This window comes from Habropoda laboriosa, unplaced genomic scaffold, assembly GCF_001263275.1.
Source record: "Habropoda laboriosa isolate 0110345459 unplaced genomic scaffold, ASM126327v1 scaffold541, whole genome shotgun sequence".
In the NCBI taxonomy this organism is placed as follows: domain Eukaryota; kingdom Metazoa; phylum Arthropoda; class Insecta; order Hymenoptera; family Apidae; genus Habropoda; species Habropoda laboriosa.
This window is the reverse complement of record NW_017100692.1, coordinates 196,203-212,963: the sequence shown is the minus strand read 5'-3', so window position 1 is coordinate 212,963 and position 16,761 is coordinate 196,203. Positions and strand designations below refer to the sequence as shown.

The 16,761-nt window shown below is 38.1% G+C and overlaps 1 protein-coding gene across 1 annotated transcript in view; it reads left to right on the top strand.

Moving 5' to 3' along the window:
* Positions 1-16,761, top strand: part of LOC108576946 — a 61,947-nt gene that overhangs the window by 38,557 nt on the left and 6,629 nt on the right. The window contains exon 3 of the mRNA XM_017940022.1: positions 104-317. Coding sequence (XP_017795511.1) covers positions 104-317 — 214 coding nt within the window. The remainder of the gene's footprint in view (positions 1-103; positions 318-16,761) is intronic.

The following is a 16,761-nucleotide window of genomic DNA, read 5'->3' as shown; positions in this document are numbered from 1 at the left end:
ATTATTGTCCCATGATGCACCCTGATTTAACTCCCTGTATTCTAATCGCACAAGTCCTCCCGCAGAATCACGTGCAACTGTAGAATCTGTGTCACAATTATAGGTCATGTGGTTACGCCGCAACGCCGACTGGGCATCCCTTTTAACTCTGGGTAATACCACTCACATTTCCGATCCCAGGTACAGCATTAGCTTCCAATACCCAAACAACTGGAGGCTGGCGATCGCCGGGGTGCGCAGGGAGGATCGTGGATTGTACGTCTGTCAAGTGAACACGCACCCCCCGAGAATGCTCGTCACTAACGTCACTGTTCTAGGTAATTCTCTGTTTCTTCCAACGTGAAAAATGACTAATGCTGGTCAGATATTGAAGAGTATGAAATAATAAATAATGTAACATATAATATCAAATTTTATCAAGGGTGGACCACGTAAGACGTGGTACGAGAACATTTTTGTGCGTAAATTAAATTCAAAGGGTTTTTGATGGAGAAAATGGCAAAAAATGAAAGGAAGTTTCACGTTTGACTTAAAATTTTAGAATCCAAAGTTATGTTATGTTTAGGTGCATGTCAATGTCTGCTACAACACACAGTAGAAAAAGCATACAAATTCGTGTAAAAGAACATAGGTGATCTTGAAGAAAAGTGAGATTTATAAAAAAATTTTCTCGTACCGCAATTGCTGGAAAAGATAATTAGGTGGCCTCTTTTACGTGGACCATCCGGTATGCATATGTACTTAGGTGGTGTAAGGTGTGGAATTGAGAAACATTATTCCAGGTAATATTTTGCTTCCGTGAGATAATAAGATACTGGGTGTTATGATTAAATAGTGGAAAATTAACAATAATAAAATGTGGAATTTAACATTCTGTGTCTACTAACAAGGAGAATTTAATCCAGTAATGACAGAAATTATGCGCAAAAATATATACGTAAATATTAAAATTATAATGTATGCATAATGAGGTAGAAAATTATTTGGAAATATTGAAATAATGAAATAGTAAAATATTTTGAACTTCGTTAAAAAGTAAAAGTTCCGATGTTACAAGATGTGAAATTTAGAGATCAGAATTATCAACGATATCAATTAACAATTCTTGGATAAATTTCCTTGTTCCCTTCTTACATTTAAAATTTAAATGTTGAATTTGCTACCATATTTTAAAAACTTCGTATTATATTTCATCGTTTCATGAATTACCCGCGTTTCGGTGGATCAAATGTGTCAAAGTGAACGTAGTGCAGACACCAGCCGTCTAGATATGAAGATCATTTTACACAGGCGTATTCAGTTAGGGAACAAGTCGTTTTTAAAACGTATCACACGATGACTCGTTTGTTCCTGAAAATTTATAGGATGCAACAGAGAAGAAATTGGAGCAATGAAATTTAATATCGATGATCTTAGCTTAGAACAATTGTGATATTGGAAACTCTCGTCACGTTAGAGCAAACGCAAGGGATTTCAGATGAGATCCAATACTGACGGCTCTAAACTTGTCGGATTTGAGAAATCGTGAAATTGTGGAGAATGCAGCAGAGTATAGTAATCTTAAGTGTAGGCTTTTTGGGACGGTTTATGGCTTGGCCTGCGCCTCTTGGCGAGTGACAAACACCTGACCCGAGTACCCATATCGATTCGGCCCAGCGATATCTTTGCCATTTCGATGGGAGACGGTTCTTAGCTTCGGTAATAGACAGACGCCGAAGAGTCCGAAATAAACTACTTTGCACGACATCCTGATTTGAGTAAAGTTCATTAGACCACCTCCTATATAAGCATATTACGCTTAGCGTGGAAATAAATAACAGTTCGCTAAATTTGTGAAACACTGTGGATTATTAAAATCAACAGATGCATAGAACGGTAAAAGAGGTAACTCTGATCAAGGAGCTGTGAGAGTTGGGAAATTATTGAAGCACTTTAGAGACCAGATAATCTATCCACAATCCAGAATCTCCAGAATTCCAAGATTGTTCGAGATCCATGGACTTTGGACAGCTGGATTCTTTGGACCTCATGGCCTCCTCACATTCTTCAAATCATTCCATCTTTGAACCGCTTAAATTACAGAGTCCTAAATTTTTTAGCAATTAAAATTTGGAATTTTTTCATTTTTTACTTACTACGTTTTGAATTCCTCGTATATCTTGAACAATTTGATCTTTCTATTTTTTTTAATTTTTGGAATATTTAAGTTTTCCAAATTAATCTAATTGTTCAAAATTTCAAAATTTTTCTAATTAATAGATTTTCATATTTTCACTCGAAGAAATGACCATAATCTACACTGTGTTATATGTTTACTATTGTAGAAGCTTGCATGGTTAATATCGTGTTCGATACTATCAACTTCGTGCAATCCACAAATCCAGTATTGTACATATCAAGCTCCATAAATTTCTACTTCAATTTCATCTCTACACATCCCATACGACTTGAACTGAATATCTAAAGTTTTACCGTTAAGTTTAATGCCTTGAGCTCTTTTCTAAGGCAACAGCATCGAACAACATTTTGATTACCAAAGTTTCGCGATATCGATTACCGAAGTTCCAATATTACACACTTGTCTTTATTTTTGGGATTGCATAGATTATTATTTGGTACAATTGTTACATACTTCTGAATCCGTTGTATAATTATTTAATTGAATATATTTGTGAACGAAATTACACTTCAGTCAAAAATGTAAACGAATATCGAAACAATTAATACCAATTAGTCTTACGCTAATTATCCAGATAGTGGGTATACAGGATAGAAAAATCTCAAGTAGGTATTTCCCCAAAAAAAGATCCTATCATAAATCATCAATCATAATTCATGAATATCTAGAGCGATAGATCAAATTTCTTGGCAGCTAATTAATAATTATAACGTTTCTAAGAGATGCATTAATATCAGCTTTTACGAACCATTCGATCGAGAAGTAATTAAAGTATCATTCTTGCGAATCTTCCTCCTCGTCCATCTACGTCATTCATATTTAATAAGCACGAGAACTCCCAATGTTGTTTCTTTCTCGAGATCATACTCTACTTTCACGAGATAACGCGGCAAATGACATTTGGAACTTCTGTGAATTAAGAGGAAATTAATGACAAGGCACGTAATCAAACTTTTCCCATTTTCAAAACATAGCGGAGACAATATAACGAAAGGGGGAAGTACTCCTCTTCTCGTACTCGAAGTACTTCGACCGAGAGTTTCGCTTCATTGTTTCTATTATTGATTACACAACCCCTGTGGTAATATTATCAGTCGTGAATTTCGCTGAAAGTAGCGCTGTTTAATGAATGAGTTGCTATTGAACTTGATACACTTTGGTACACTTGTCTCGAGATTAAATAGCGAACTAACAAGGTCCGAGATGCGAGTAGCTTGTTAGTTAATTAGACCGACTTTTCGGGAAGTTGATATTTATAATTTCCTCTGAGCAAAGTAAGTGAACGTTATATACGTAGGAAAAATAAAATCTTTTATAGGAAATATAATTTATATGACATTATAATGTAATTATTAAAGAAAATTGGTTTATTAATTTAAAGATTAATTTAAAGAATTAATTGAGCCTGAATTAGTTCGTTAAATTATTAAACGTTTTTAATTTCATTATTTATTAAGTTTTTGATTTTTATGGATCCAACTTCGTTGAAATATTATTCCTTATTCTTAACGCAATAGTCTAGATCCTTCCAGTCGCTGTTTCCGCTGAACTGAAGATTCGTTAGCCTTGTTTAATGTACGTGAGGATACTATGCAAATACTATAAGAGCGAGTACTATCTCGCTGAACAACAATCCCGAAAATCTGTTCAAGTAACATCGTGCTGGTGTACAACTTTTCAAGTTAGCGCAAACTTGCGTTCTAAAACAAATGCAAATTGAGTCTTCCGGAATTCTCGAGCACATCTAATCAAAATATACAAGTGTCTCCAAACGCTCCTCGAAATTATTCGACGTGTACAAAATTTTCTTTTCGAACATTCTACCTATCTACATCTCGAAGGGAGCTGTAAGAATTGGCAAATTTGAACAGAATTAAACGAACTCCGATAAATATTGGAAATACGAAAACTTTTTAATCAAAACTCCAAATGTTGAAAATAAAAAGAATTCGACCAATTGAAATGTGAGGGTGAGTCAATAAATAAGTTACAACACCCTCCCTCTAAAAAGAAATCTCTTTCATTGCCAACGAAAACTAACAGCCAGCTGCTACTTCTCGATACAATAACCGAATATCTGCAAACATTTGTCGCAATATGGAACCAATTTTCAAAATCCCTTCGCAAAAAATTTGGGCCCGATTTCTCGTAACCATTTTAAGGTTGTTTCCTTCACTTCGTCGACTGCGCTGAAATTCTTCTCAGTCGTATCTTTTCTCATTTCGTCAAACACATGGTGAGAGATCCAGAATATAAAGTGAATGTTGTCATTGCTTCCATTCAAATTTACACAACATCTGTGTCACAATCGCAGAATGTGGTCGAGCATTGTCGCAAAGGAGGACCACTTTTCTACCGAGCTTTCCGAGTCGTTTAATTTTCCATGGCTGTGTATACACATTTTTACGTTTAACAATAAGCAAACGCATTAATTGCTGTTTCCCTGGGCATAAATTTAGCAAGAATTATACCTTCTGAATCGGAAATAGCGGGAAGATGTAACTCCCGTGATTTCAAATTTGGAACTTTTCAATTTATTTATTTGCCAAAAGCGTGAAGCAGACACTTCTAGAGCTTACATCTGAAGTCCACCCACATCCAGCCTACTCTCCAGACTTGGCACCATCGGATTACCATCTCTTCCGGTCGATGCAACACACACTTGCAGACACACACTTCTCTAATTACGAAGAAGTTCAAAAATGGGTGGATGAATGGATCGCCTCGAAAGACGTCGCGTTCTACCGTCGTGGGATTGCCCTGTTCCCGAAGAGATGGGAAAAAGTAAGAGAAAATGGAGGAAAGTACTACGACTAAGATTCGTTCATCCTCTCTTTTGAAATAAATTAATTTCGGAGACGAAGAAACGGCAGAAATTAAGTTTACCACCTGATAGAAAAATTAAGAACTCTCGTTCTTTGAACTTTAAATCGAAATTTACTCCCTTTGCATTACTGTAAATCGGCACAGGAATCAATTAATCAAGGTTTCCGTTAAATTCCGATTTATTTAGTTCTGTAATACATTAATCACGAGACTGGATCATTTACAATTTACACCGTCGTTAAAATTCGAAAGATCCACAAAAGGGAAATCGAAGCTGATCGTCGGAGTTGGCCGCCGGACGGTAAACACCTCATTGAAAAATAATCGTCGTTGATTATGCAGACGACGCGAAAATTCGCCAACGTGCAGCTGGAAATTTACTATCTGGAGGTTCGGTATCGCGGAGCTAATCAACTTCACCAACACACGCGGAGGCAGTTCCAAACGACAGTTGCACCGAAAGTTTAACATTGATGGTGGGTTCAGATTTTCGTGAAGGCTGCGCCTCGAGCATCGTCTGAAAGTGGAGAAGTGGAGCACGCCAAGGGGCGCGCACGTTGATTTTATAGCGCGTCAGGACGTATTTATACAAGAATTTGCAATTCCCCGGTTGTGAACGAGATTGCGCACTTTATTCCCCTTTATTTCGACGGGGCATAATCATAGGGGGAGAGAACTGGAGAAAATCCCTTACTTCGAGCTCGTTCGGTCTGATTGTCTCTTCAAATTGAGGATCCTCGAAGGATACGCGGCGCGTGATTGAGAAACGTTGCTCGCCTCTGTCCTCGAACGGACGTTAGACTTTTTAACGACACGCTTATTTTATCACGTTCATTTCCACCACATTCAGCCTATAATTTCAAGATCTCCGCTTCTGTGCGACCGAGTGAGTCACCCTGAATTATCGACTGGTTCCCGCTTTTTAAATCGAAAAGCCGCTCGTATCGGGGCTGCGTTCGAATACTCTCGAGTGGACCACTCCAATGGAACACGAAGCGGCTGCCTACTTGAAATTGCTATTTTCTCTTCGGCGATTGAGTTTACAGATCGTCCCCGGTCGACGTCGAAACTTCCAGCGGACGACACTACGGATGGCCCGTTTTAAATTCTCGTTAACGTTCGCCGGGGCTTCCAGCACGGTTGATCTTTAATTCACCGAGCATCCCTTCGTAGCTGGAAAAAATTGTTATTCGCTCGGCTAATAGGAAACTCGTGACAAGCCCGTTCGCCGGGAAGAGTAACAAACTGAACTTCTGCTTGTAAAACACGATCGATTGCAAGGCTTCTTTCTTTCATATAATTCGTCCGTTGCATCTTTCGACGTGTTTACATTTTACCTGTGTTAAGCTATCTTTGAAATTTGCAAATTTACCGAAATTCGAAAACGCCAGAGGAAGTATCGGAACAATTTCATTTCCAGATGGTGCGTGGAAAATGGAGAGAAAAACGGGTAAAGGTTTGCACCGTTTTTAATATACTATTTTTAGATGGTATTTTTTATCACATTCTCTTTTGAAAATTAATACACAAACAAGCGTTAAATTAAAGTGAACTCGTTTCGTTAATTTTTCATTCTACGGTCGCTTCTGAACAGGAAGTGTCTCGGGGCATTATGAAAAATGTTCTCAATCCATGATCAATCACTTAATACACCTATAATATTAGGTGAGTGCAAAAGTTCTGTCTGCTAACATAATAGCTTCGTTTTCAAAAATGAATTATGATGGACAGAAAATTGCGACAGATCTGTACAATACTTTGAATTAAAATTTTCGAATTGCCGAACTTCCCTTATCAGTTAATTAAAAAGAACGAAAACATTCAACATAATACATTTACTTATTATTCGTTGTGAATAGATTGTAAATCCACTTCGCTCAAAAAATGAAAAAATAAAAACTTGATTAATATTTGAACTCGGTACGTCAATTCCTCTCGAGTATTCCGAGAAATCCTTTTATTACTTAAAACCAGCAGAACTTTTACACTGGGTACACTCGCTCGATATCAATACATCTTCGTTGCACAGAAATGAAAAATTTCTCCACAGAAGCTCTTTATTCACCCGAAATACAATGCAAAAAGGTCGAATCATTTAATTCCCCGTTTCATTGAATATCCACCATCCCCCACGCTTTACCCCCCGGCAAAAGGTATAACAAACACAAAGTGCGCATTTTCCACTCTAACAAACACGCCGAGTCCTCTCTCCTTCGACCTTCTCCCCTCTAAAAAGCCGCCTATGCATTGCAGGTACGCCGCAAATAGAATGCACCAGCAACTTTGATCAATGTTTCTTTCACTTCGATCGCTATTACCGCACCAGTCCCGTGAAAATACAAAGATCCGCGTAAACGAATCTACCAACACGATACATATACATATATATACGTATACCGCAACCGAACAAAGAGGAGAAAATCGGTTTTGTGCCGTGACAGTGTCCCTCTTTGAACTCGCCGGTTACTCCTCGTGATTCGGATGCACGCAACTCTGCTCTTTGTCGGTGTCTCCGTACCATTTCCCGCGTTCCTCCGTGTCACCATTGCCCCTGGAAGCAGGAAGAAGGGTCAGGGGAACTTCCGTTTAATCCAGTTAAAAGTAGGAAAGGTTTTTCGCGAGCTTCCGGCCAGAAAGTCCTCGCTCTGCCGGACTTCACGGAATCTTAAACTCGACACAGTATTTTCACCCCTCCTACTCGAGTAGTCCCGCTCCACCTTCATCCTCCTCCTCCTCCTCTTCCATCTCCTCCTCATCCTCCTATTCTATCCCAATATCCAACAGTTTCCTTCGTACAGCCTTCAGTTTTCTCGGCCCTTTGTTCTCCGCTCTTCTATTCTTCTTATTTCATTCGAGGCTATCGGCAGCTGGAAAGTATCCCTTTAATTAGAAGATGGCCGGACCAAGGTTTTTCCAACGGCTGTCTCGCAAGTCGTTCGGACCAAGTGGCCACGATCAGCCGAGTTACCACGGTTCTTGGTTCTTATGAACCGGATAATAAAAGCTTAATTGAGAAGCTGCCGGTGAGGCAGCCGGAACATAACCAGGTTTCACGGTGGCCCGAATGTGTTGTCGGGGGGGCAGTTTTGTCGAACCGTATCGCGGCCCAGGTCAATACAACGGGTTTCCGGAGTCAATACGTTCGACGGCCTCCGCCTTTACGTGGCTGGACGTACATACAATGGCGCGGAGATTTAACGTGTGTCCACGTGCTCGTTAGGCGGAACTTAATTCCTAAAGCTGAAGCATTATTGACGTCGGCGAGAATGGACCGTGAATAAGTTCTCACAAGGCGAACTCTCCTTTTTTTTTTTTTTTTTTTAACGAACAGGTCGGCTTCTATGCGCTTTTGTTCGAGCGTTAATTTGCGCTTTTTCGCGATTGGCAGAGTGACGTGTAAACGATTCGAAAGAATTCCGAGCATTTGTTTGCGCAGTTTGTGGAAAATGTTTTTTAACAGTGAGTGTGAGGTAAAAGGAATTTATTGCTGGGGGTTTTCGGTGGTATTAAAGGCATTTGATGGTAAAATATAGAAAAATAACCAAGCTTTTCTGTGTGTTGAGGTTTGCGATTCTCTTTTTATTTCTTGAATACGTGCTACGTCGATCGCGATTTTTCAAAATGGTTTTCCGAAATTTTCAGTCATTATTTTATGTTGGGACTTAAAAAGATTGCATTCCACTTTCTCAGAAATACATTTTTCTAATGTACAAAATATGTAAAAACTTTCTTCTTCCAATAGTGTTTTTTCATATTACTCTTTCTTCCCTAGATAATACAAAATGATAAAACCGTGGACGTACGTTCAATTTGTAGCATTTCCAAAATTTCAATTAACCTAAATAGATTTGAAGTACACTAACAGTGTACAAAGTGAAATTAACTTTTTAATCCGCAATTTCATTGTAAATTACAGCAATAGGCTGCTGTAGAAATTCTCAATGAAGCAAAGTAAACAAAGGGAAAATTGTATTCCGAGTAAATAACCTAATGAATTTTCCTTATTCTACGGCAAGCTATTTTGAAATTAAAATTCAAGTGGTTGCTCGATTATTTCTCCGTCTTTGTGGTTAGCGAGGGTTAGGTCCGCATGAAGGAAGCGAGGGTCTCTTTTAATGGTTAGAGCGTGCTAATTTCGAATGAAAGCAGCGAATGTTTCTTAAGTGAACGAAGGTGGTTTGCTTAACGATGAATCAAGGTTTACTCGATACGACGCTGAGATAAGGGTCGTGATTCAGGTACACAAGGTGTTTTATAAATTAAGTCACAGGGAATTGCTTGCAAATGAACTGGTAATTAAACGATTAAACATCGTCGTATCAAATAATTCTTACTCTGGCATTCCTAAATTCGGCATCCTGTTCTGTTCAAATTGAGAATAATTTCTTAATTGAAAAAATAAATTTTCACATATCTTTTTGTATGTTAAAAGTTTCATATCGAACAATTGCACGTAAACGCATCAGTGGTGATTTTGAACTTTTGTCACGACCTCTTTCAAAATTTTACACTCGTTCGGAAAAATTGTGCGGGAGCATAATTTATTTTCATCTATCTCCACTGTCATCACCGTTGATACATAAATATTCTATTATCTTTCCATTTATATAAATCACAAATGATCAGGAAATGATTGAAATTTAAATAAATGTTTTTAGAAGAACGAAAGAAATGCATATTTCCAGTACACACCGTGAAAAGAACGCGAAGGGAAAACGAAGGAGAATTAGCAGGGCCATTAACAAAAAACTCGGACAAAAAAAATGGACTTCTGGCTGTTCTTTTTATCGTGTGGCGGTGAAGCTTCGATTTCGGATCGATCATTTATTTTCATCAGATTCGAGGCACGATGAGAACCGAAAATATCGTTCCCCGAGGAGCATAAACGCGATATGCAAAAATGCACGGTGTCGGCACCACCACTTCCCCTCCCCCCCTTCCTCCTCTTCGTACTCCTTCTCCCATCGCTTTAGCGATTTTTATCCTCCCGTGAATAGAAGCTCTGAAAGGGTGTGCCTCACGAAGCATCGGAGAAGTCTTTTATCTGGAACAAGGCTGCAAGAGAACAGGCAGACGGAGACTAAACACGAGAACTGTTCGGACCTGTTCCTGAATATCTACCGAAACATCTTGATCGATCGATTTCATTGATACACCTGGGGGGAAACGAGAGTTTCCTGGTCCAACGGGTTACCATTTAATATATAGCAACAGCCATTACTCGTAAGGCTTTCGGCTGAGCCGAAAGTGTATAGTACTGGATTCTCAGTTTCGCCGACAAAATGAAACTTTTAAGTATTAACGTGTTTCATCTTAGCCTCTGCGCGGATAAAACAAAAGATAAGTCTAACGATGTTCAGAGAAGCGAGCTCGTACAAGACAGGTTCGGTGTTGTATGAGATACGAAAGTACAAACGTTGCGAAATTTACAACCTTAGAAACCCTTTTCCCTTGGACTTGCATTACTATTTAGGTTCGTTCTATTTCGTCATACACTGGCGTAAAATCAGCTCTTTTCAGAGCTACCATAATCTTACGAACGTGGAAACTCTAGGTTTAACCTCTTTAAGACCCCAAACAATTTTCAACTAATTGTTCTTTCTCTGAAGAACTAAACTCTAAAGCGTGGTAACTCATTAACAAAGCTTTAAACAACCTATGTTTATATGACATTTTTTTCTTACTTATACCGATAGAATATGTCGACGAAGTTTGATTAGAAAAAATTTGGACACCCTATATATTGACCGTGAATCGGCCGAACAGAACGTACGCTTTGTACGCTCCATATCTGCTTCCACAGCCAGATTCAGAACTCCACAAGATACCATCGTGATCACCAAGATAGGCTTTCCTTCAAATCTTTGTTAACTCCTATTTTAACAGCGTAAGCAAGGCAAAAAAAAGTTCAGAAAGAAACACGGTAACCGTTCTCCATCGTTCTTTACCTATCCATGAAAGCGCCTCAGCCGATTGCTCTGGTGGATCTTCGCGGCAGCATCATGCCATTCTCTCGCGAGAAGGCACGGAAAACGCACGCTTCGCGTACGATATCAATCACTGTTCACCGTGTGATTGTTCATCGAAGAAGCACGCGTTCAATTAGGGCGCGGCGAAGCAAGCAGAGCCCTCCGGTCGATAGCGAAGCCGCGAACACACAATAAGACGATTCTCCAACGCGCCTTTATCGTTGTCAACGCGCGGTGAACAGTGTACCCAGGACCTTCGATATCTTCGATAGAAATTATAGTCGCTGGAAGAAATATAGCGAGGTCGTAAATTAAAGTAGCGCCACCGATAGATGGTGCATTTTACGCTTTTTCATTGGGACTCATTGGGAGAAAGCTAAAGCATACTTCATGCGGACCTTCTCTAAGATTTCGAGCACTTCTCTTCTTGGGTTTCTGTCGATCCGCTTGCCGATATGCTCGAGCATGTAAATTTTGACACTTGAGCGAACTTGCGATCTCGCTATATTTCTTTTACCGACTGTACATAGCACAGAATTGGTGCATGTAAAATATATTTTGATGATTTGAAGGACAACTGGTGAAACGTAGTACAGTAACACTATGTCTAAAACATAAACTTTGACAATTTTTATCATTTTACACCTGTCGAGGCTTCCAGGTGTAGACCATGTATTTCTGGAAGAGATATTCCGACGTTTGGTAAGCATAGAAGCTCACTTGATCAGGGTTCGAATGACACACTGATACTGGAGTATGCCTAGTGGCGATGCGTTATTTAACTGCTCATGTTCCACTTCGCTGCTTATCAATCAGAGAGAATTTTAATTGGTCAGCTGAGTAATTAAAAACGTCGGAATATTTCTTCCGTAAGGACGTGGCTTACACTTGGGAGCCTCGACAGCAGTACCTGTGTAATACCGAGAAGTGACAGACTCAAATCTTTGATTTTCCTGCCATATTTGTTTATTGATAATAACTCGAGTCGGGTGTACGAGTAAATAATAAATCTAATTTATGAAAGTTGTTATTGAAAGGTTGAAAATTGAAATTTTCACAAAGTCAGAATTAACCCATATTTTATATTCTTGTCCGTAATTCGTATAACGTAAATTTACATGACAGTGATTACATATACAGGGTGTACCACCTAACTTTATCACCTGAAATGTTTCCTACGAAAGTTGCATAGTTTTGTGGTGGCCAGTGTGTATTTCCGTAATTACAACGGAAGTATTTCAGGTGATAAAGTTAGGTGGTGCCCTGTATACTAAGGAAAATTAAGAAAAATGTTCTGTAGTAACGAAATATTTTGGAAATGTACTTTTTCTGAAATTCTTCGTAAATAATCAAGTTCTATGTATAAATCATTTCTATAAACTCCGTAATTTTTTAGGTGTATCGAAGAAGTCGGTTTTCTACCTCTAAATTTTGTATTTTCATTTTTAACACGTAAATCTGATGGAAATCGACGGTTTATATTTGAGTATTTTCCCCGGTTAGAGCACGTTCCTCTGTCAAGAAACCGCGACCGCGAGCTCTCTCGATTCTCACGATCGCTCGATAGTTCGCCTGAGAACTCGCGGCATTCACCTGAGAGCTTGAGCACTTGCAGTGCTCTGTTCGTTTACGAGAGAGGGTAATTAGACGGTAGAGGCGTCGTCGTTTTCTATTGTTATTTCTGATTGATTGTTTCGGCGTGTGATGCTTGCTCGGGCGTGTGACGTTCGAATTTTGTGGCATAGAGGCTGGTTGTGTCTTAGACGGTGAATTAATGGTGTTGAAGATTATTTGGTTATTAAGTAGATGGAAACGCGGAACAGATGCGACTTTCCTTCGGATATTGCACGCGAAGTGTGGAAGAGCTAATAACATAATGATAAAAATATTCTAATATGCTGGAGAATATTTAGACGCAAAGCAAGTTTGTTGTCTCTGCTCGTGATAAATCGTTTAATAGGATGATCTGAAATAAAAATGATTATAAACTACGAATGTGTCATTATCGTTGATCTATTATGCGATCGTTAGTCTTCTATTATGTCCTATGTGATCACGTTCAATTTTCCATTAAATTGTTTTTGTCATATTGTAGATAATGTTGTAAAATTTGGTCGTATCAGTTAAATCAGGTTAAATTATCCTACCGTGTCATAAACTCCAAATAAGTTATGACAAGATAATCACATATTATTTCAGTTAATATTAACTATAATTCAATATTTGTAAATTGTTAAGTAAATTCTGGTATAACTATAATAATCGCCTTATTAGAATAGAGAAGGAGAAACTGAATTTATGCACAACTAATTACGATGGAAAATGATGATAATTTAAGTATACTCTGACATCCATATTTTTATTCTTCACTTTAAATAACACTTTAATCTACGACAAATGTTTTTACCGTATACCACCTTCCAATTTATATCTTTCACAATTTTCAGCCAAAATTGTAACAGTTGAAACGTGTGAAAATTAATCTACATAAATATTTGCACCACAATTAAATTAAGATAAATCTGAAATATATCCCGAAGACTAACATTTATAGTTGTAGACACGTAAAAGTTGCAGACTCGTCTGTCGGCATTTAATTGAACGACTCTTTCCGCGTGGCGCTCTATACCCATGAGAGAAGCACACAGCGTTGTAAAAAGCTGGCCTAAGCTCTTCTACTGTCACTGTCTATAAACTTGGATCGTCTCGATGAGTAAAATATGATCTTCAGGCGAAAGTGCTTGATCCGTCAAGATGATACCTTGCTGATATCTTAACAATTTTTTTTAAACTTTTCAACTCGCTACAGTTTTTATAAGCTCGTATAGTTCTTCTCGGGTAATCTATTTTTGTTGCAAAAGCGATATTTAGTAAATTGTTTGAAATGGTTAGAATTTCAGATATTTGAACGTTTTTTATTTAACACCTTATCCGCGGTAAATTTTTAAACGTCGAAATTAAACATCGACGTCATGGGATTATTTAGTTGAAAGCTTTTGAACGATCGTTTAAGCGTGTGCGTGTTTAAAATAGACAGTAATCCGAATGAGCTCAATAAGTTAAACACGACCACTAAAAACGACCTCTCAAATAATCTATCAGCAGCACCCTGTATTTTCGCATGTTCTAAACGCACTTCGCACCCTTTATACCGATACGTCAAACTGACCGTAACTAACGTACAACAACGGTATGGACAACAAAGCGAACTGCTGTGCTTTTAACATTTTCAGCATGACGAGTCGAAAATCATCGTCACGCTGTGCATCGTATAAGCCGATTTAAACATTAATAGTACGCAAACGCATAGAGTACTTTTAAAGAGCACTTTTGAATATTACATTTTACTTGACTTTTTACATGTGTAAGTTATTTCTTGAAATAAAATATGATTACGAAGAATTTATAATTGAAATTATCGAATAAATGAAGAAAAATTGTAAAACGAAATAATTACGAAATAAAATAATACTTCAAACGTGTCCTGGTCTGCTATAGATAGTATATCAATGCGTATCGTTAAGACAAAAGATTTCTTTACTCGTCAATACAGTCCTTTTTTTACTTTATCGAGTAGGTGCTAAAAACTGAAAGGAAGTTTCGCATTTTATTTAAAATTTTAGAGTGCAAGCTCTATTACTATGCATGTTTAAATGCACATCGGTAGAAAGATACATATAAATTCATGCAAAAAGTACTAGGTAACCTTGAAAGAAACAGAAAAAAATTGCATTCGTAGAAAAACATTTTCTTCCATTTTATTCACCCTTTGAAATAATCCAAATTACGTAAATTTAAATAAAATAATTTTCCTACCACTATAGCCAGAGAAGATAATTAGGTGGCCTGTTTCACGTGACCCACCCTGTACGTACATACAAACGGCAAAACGACAAACTAAAGTCTAACTTGGGCTGAACTAAAAAACAACCTTTCTCCGGGATCGTGCCATAACTCGTGCTAAACGGAAGTACCAAACGTTTTCTTCCCCGTCAGACGGAACGAAAAATATGTTTCATACCTCTCTGGAAAAAAATACACGTTTCCTTACTTTCATTTAAATTCACGTTGCTATGTTTGAAGAAGAAGAAGAAAAAAATGTTCTACCAGTACAAAGCCCTCGGTCACGATCATTTTCAACATCAACACGCGTATTTAACCCGGGCAACGCACGAAGAGAGTCCCGTAAATCGGTTTGCGGTTCGTGGCGTGCTGGAAACGAGTTTGAATTCCGTGCCCGGAAAGATTCAATTACGGGGCGGGAATCTTGCGGGACTCCGCGGGCTGGAAAACTTTATACGTCGAAACGAGAGCACGTATACCGTGTCACGTACCCACGTCGCTCTATTTCCCGCTTTGTTTTTTTCACCCGAGGCCGGAAGAACGCGCGACACCTTGTTGCGCGTTCCCTTCGAAAAACTTTTCCGCGCTCGCTTCCCTTTGCCTAATTATCGAATGGAAACCGTTTGCACCCGCGAAACAAGGAACGTGCGCGCATTCCGCGGAGCGGGGGAGGAAGAACAATCGGGACGATGCGTTCCCTAGGAAGCGTATCCTGCCGGGGAAAAATTTCAGGGTTATGATTGCGGACGAACGAATTGGATTAAGCAGCGCAGCGAAGAAAGTAAATTGGAAGATAAAACGAAGTGTATCGAAGTTTTTGCAATTTCATTTATTCTTCAGGCGTCGTCGTTGGAGATGTGAAGTAACTTTTTTCTCTTTTTCATTTTTATTAATGTTCTTACTGCTCGGTTTTAATTCAGTAAGTGGAAATAGAAGTGCAACGAGTTCGAAGAAGTTATTGAAAAATTAGAAGAAATGGAAGCTGGCGGGGAGATGATCGCAGAAGCTGCAACTGTGATAGGTTGTTTAATTAAAAGAATTGTCAATTGCCTGGTTTCGTCAGTGTGAATTAGTTAGAGTTAAGGGAAATTCTTTATTGACGATGTTTCATATTATCGAGGAGTAAAATTGTCTGTTTTAAAGGACAGAGAAAGTACAATTAAAATTGTATAATTAAGTCTCGTAGATGTGGAATTTTATATTTTTTAAATAAATTACATGATTTACGAGGAATATAGGACAAATCCTTCTGTAGCTGAAGTACCTTTAATAACTTGTAGATAAAAGAATCTAAGCTTGAAAGATCGACAAGAATCTAAGCTTGAGTCTGCTTCTTTGAAAGAATGAAATGGAACGTAATAATCTACTTAACGACGACGAACCTCGCAGAGCAGGAAGGTAAAAGATGGAATTGAGACTTTACTTTTTTCTTCAACTTTTCAGCCAGTTTACTTTCATACTTATACTAAGCTGCACGTCACAGTAACCGGGAAAAAATTATACGTTTATTTTACATCTGCAGTATTAATAAAAGAACACAAATACACATCGTGTTGTACACTGCCATTCGTATGTATTAGGACATCCGTTATGTTCGTCTAGTTAACGAGTTAAATTACATTTCCTTGCCAAAATTAGTGTCATAAATCAGTGAAAATGTAGTCGTTATACCTCAAGATTCTAGAATGAATTTTTTTTTTAGGATCTTAATCATTTTGTAACGACTTTTTTGTGTCAAGTTATTTTATATTAAAATTGTAATGACAATGAAGCTTATTTCAGATTCGGTAAGTAGATTTCAGTACATTTCGCATTCGGTAAGTGTCCTAGTACTTAAGAACGGGAGTGTACGTGAATTACAAATTGTATACTATGTGAAATTACCCAGTGAAGCAATAATTTTGATAATTTTAACAATTTTTCTAATATACCTACCATGCAGAA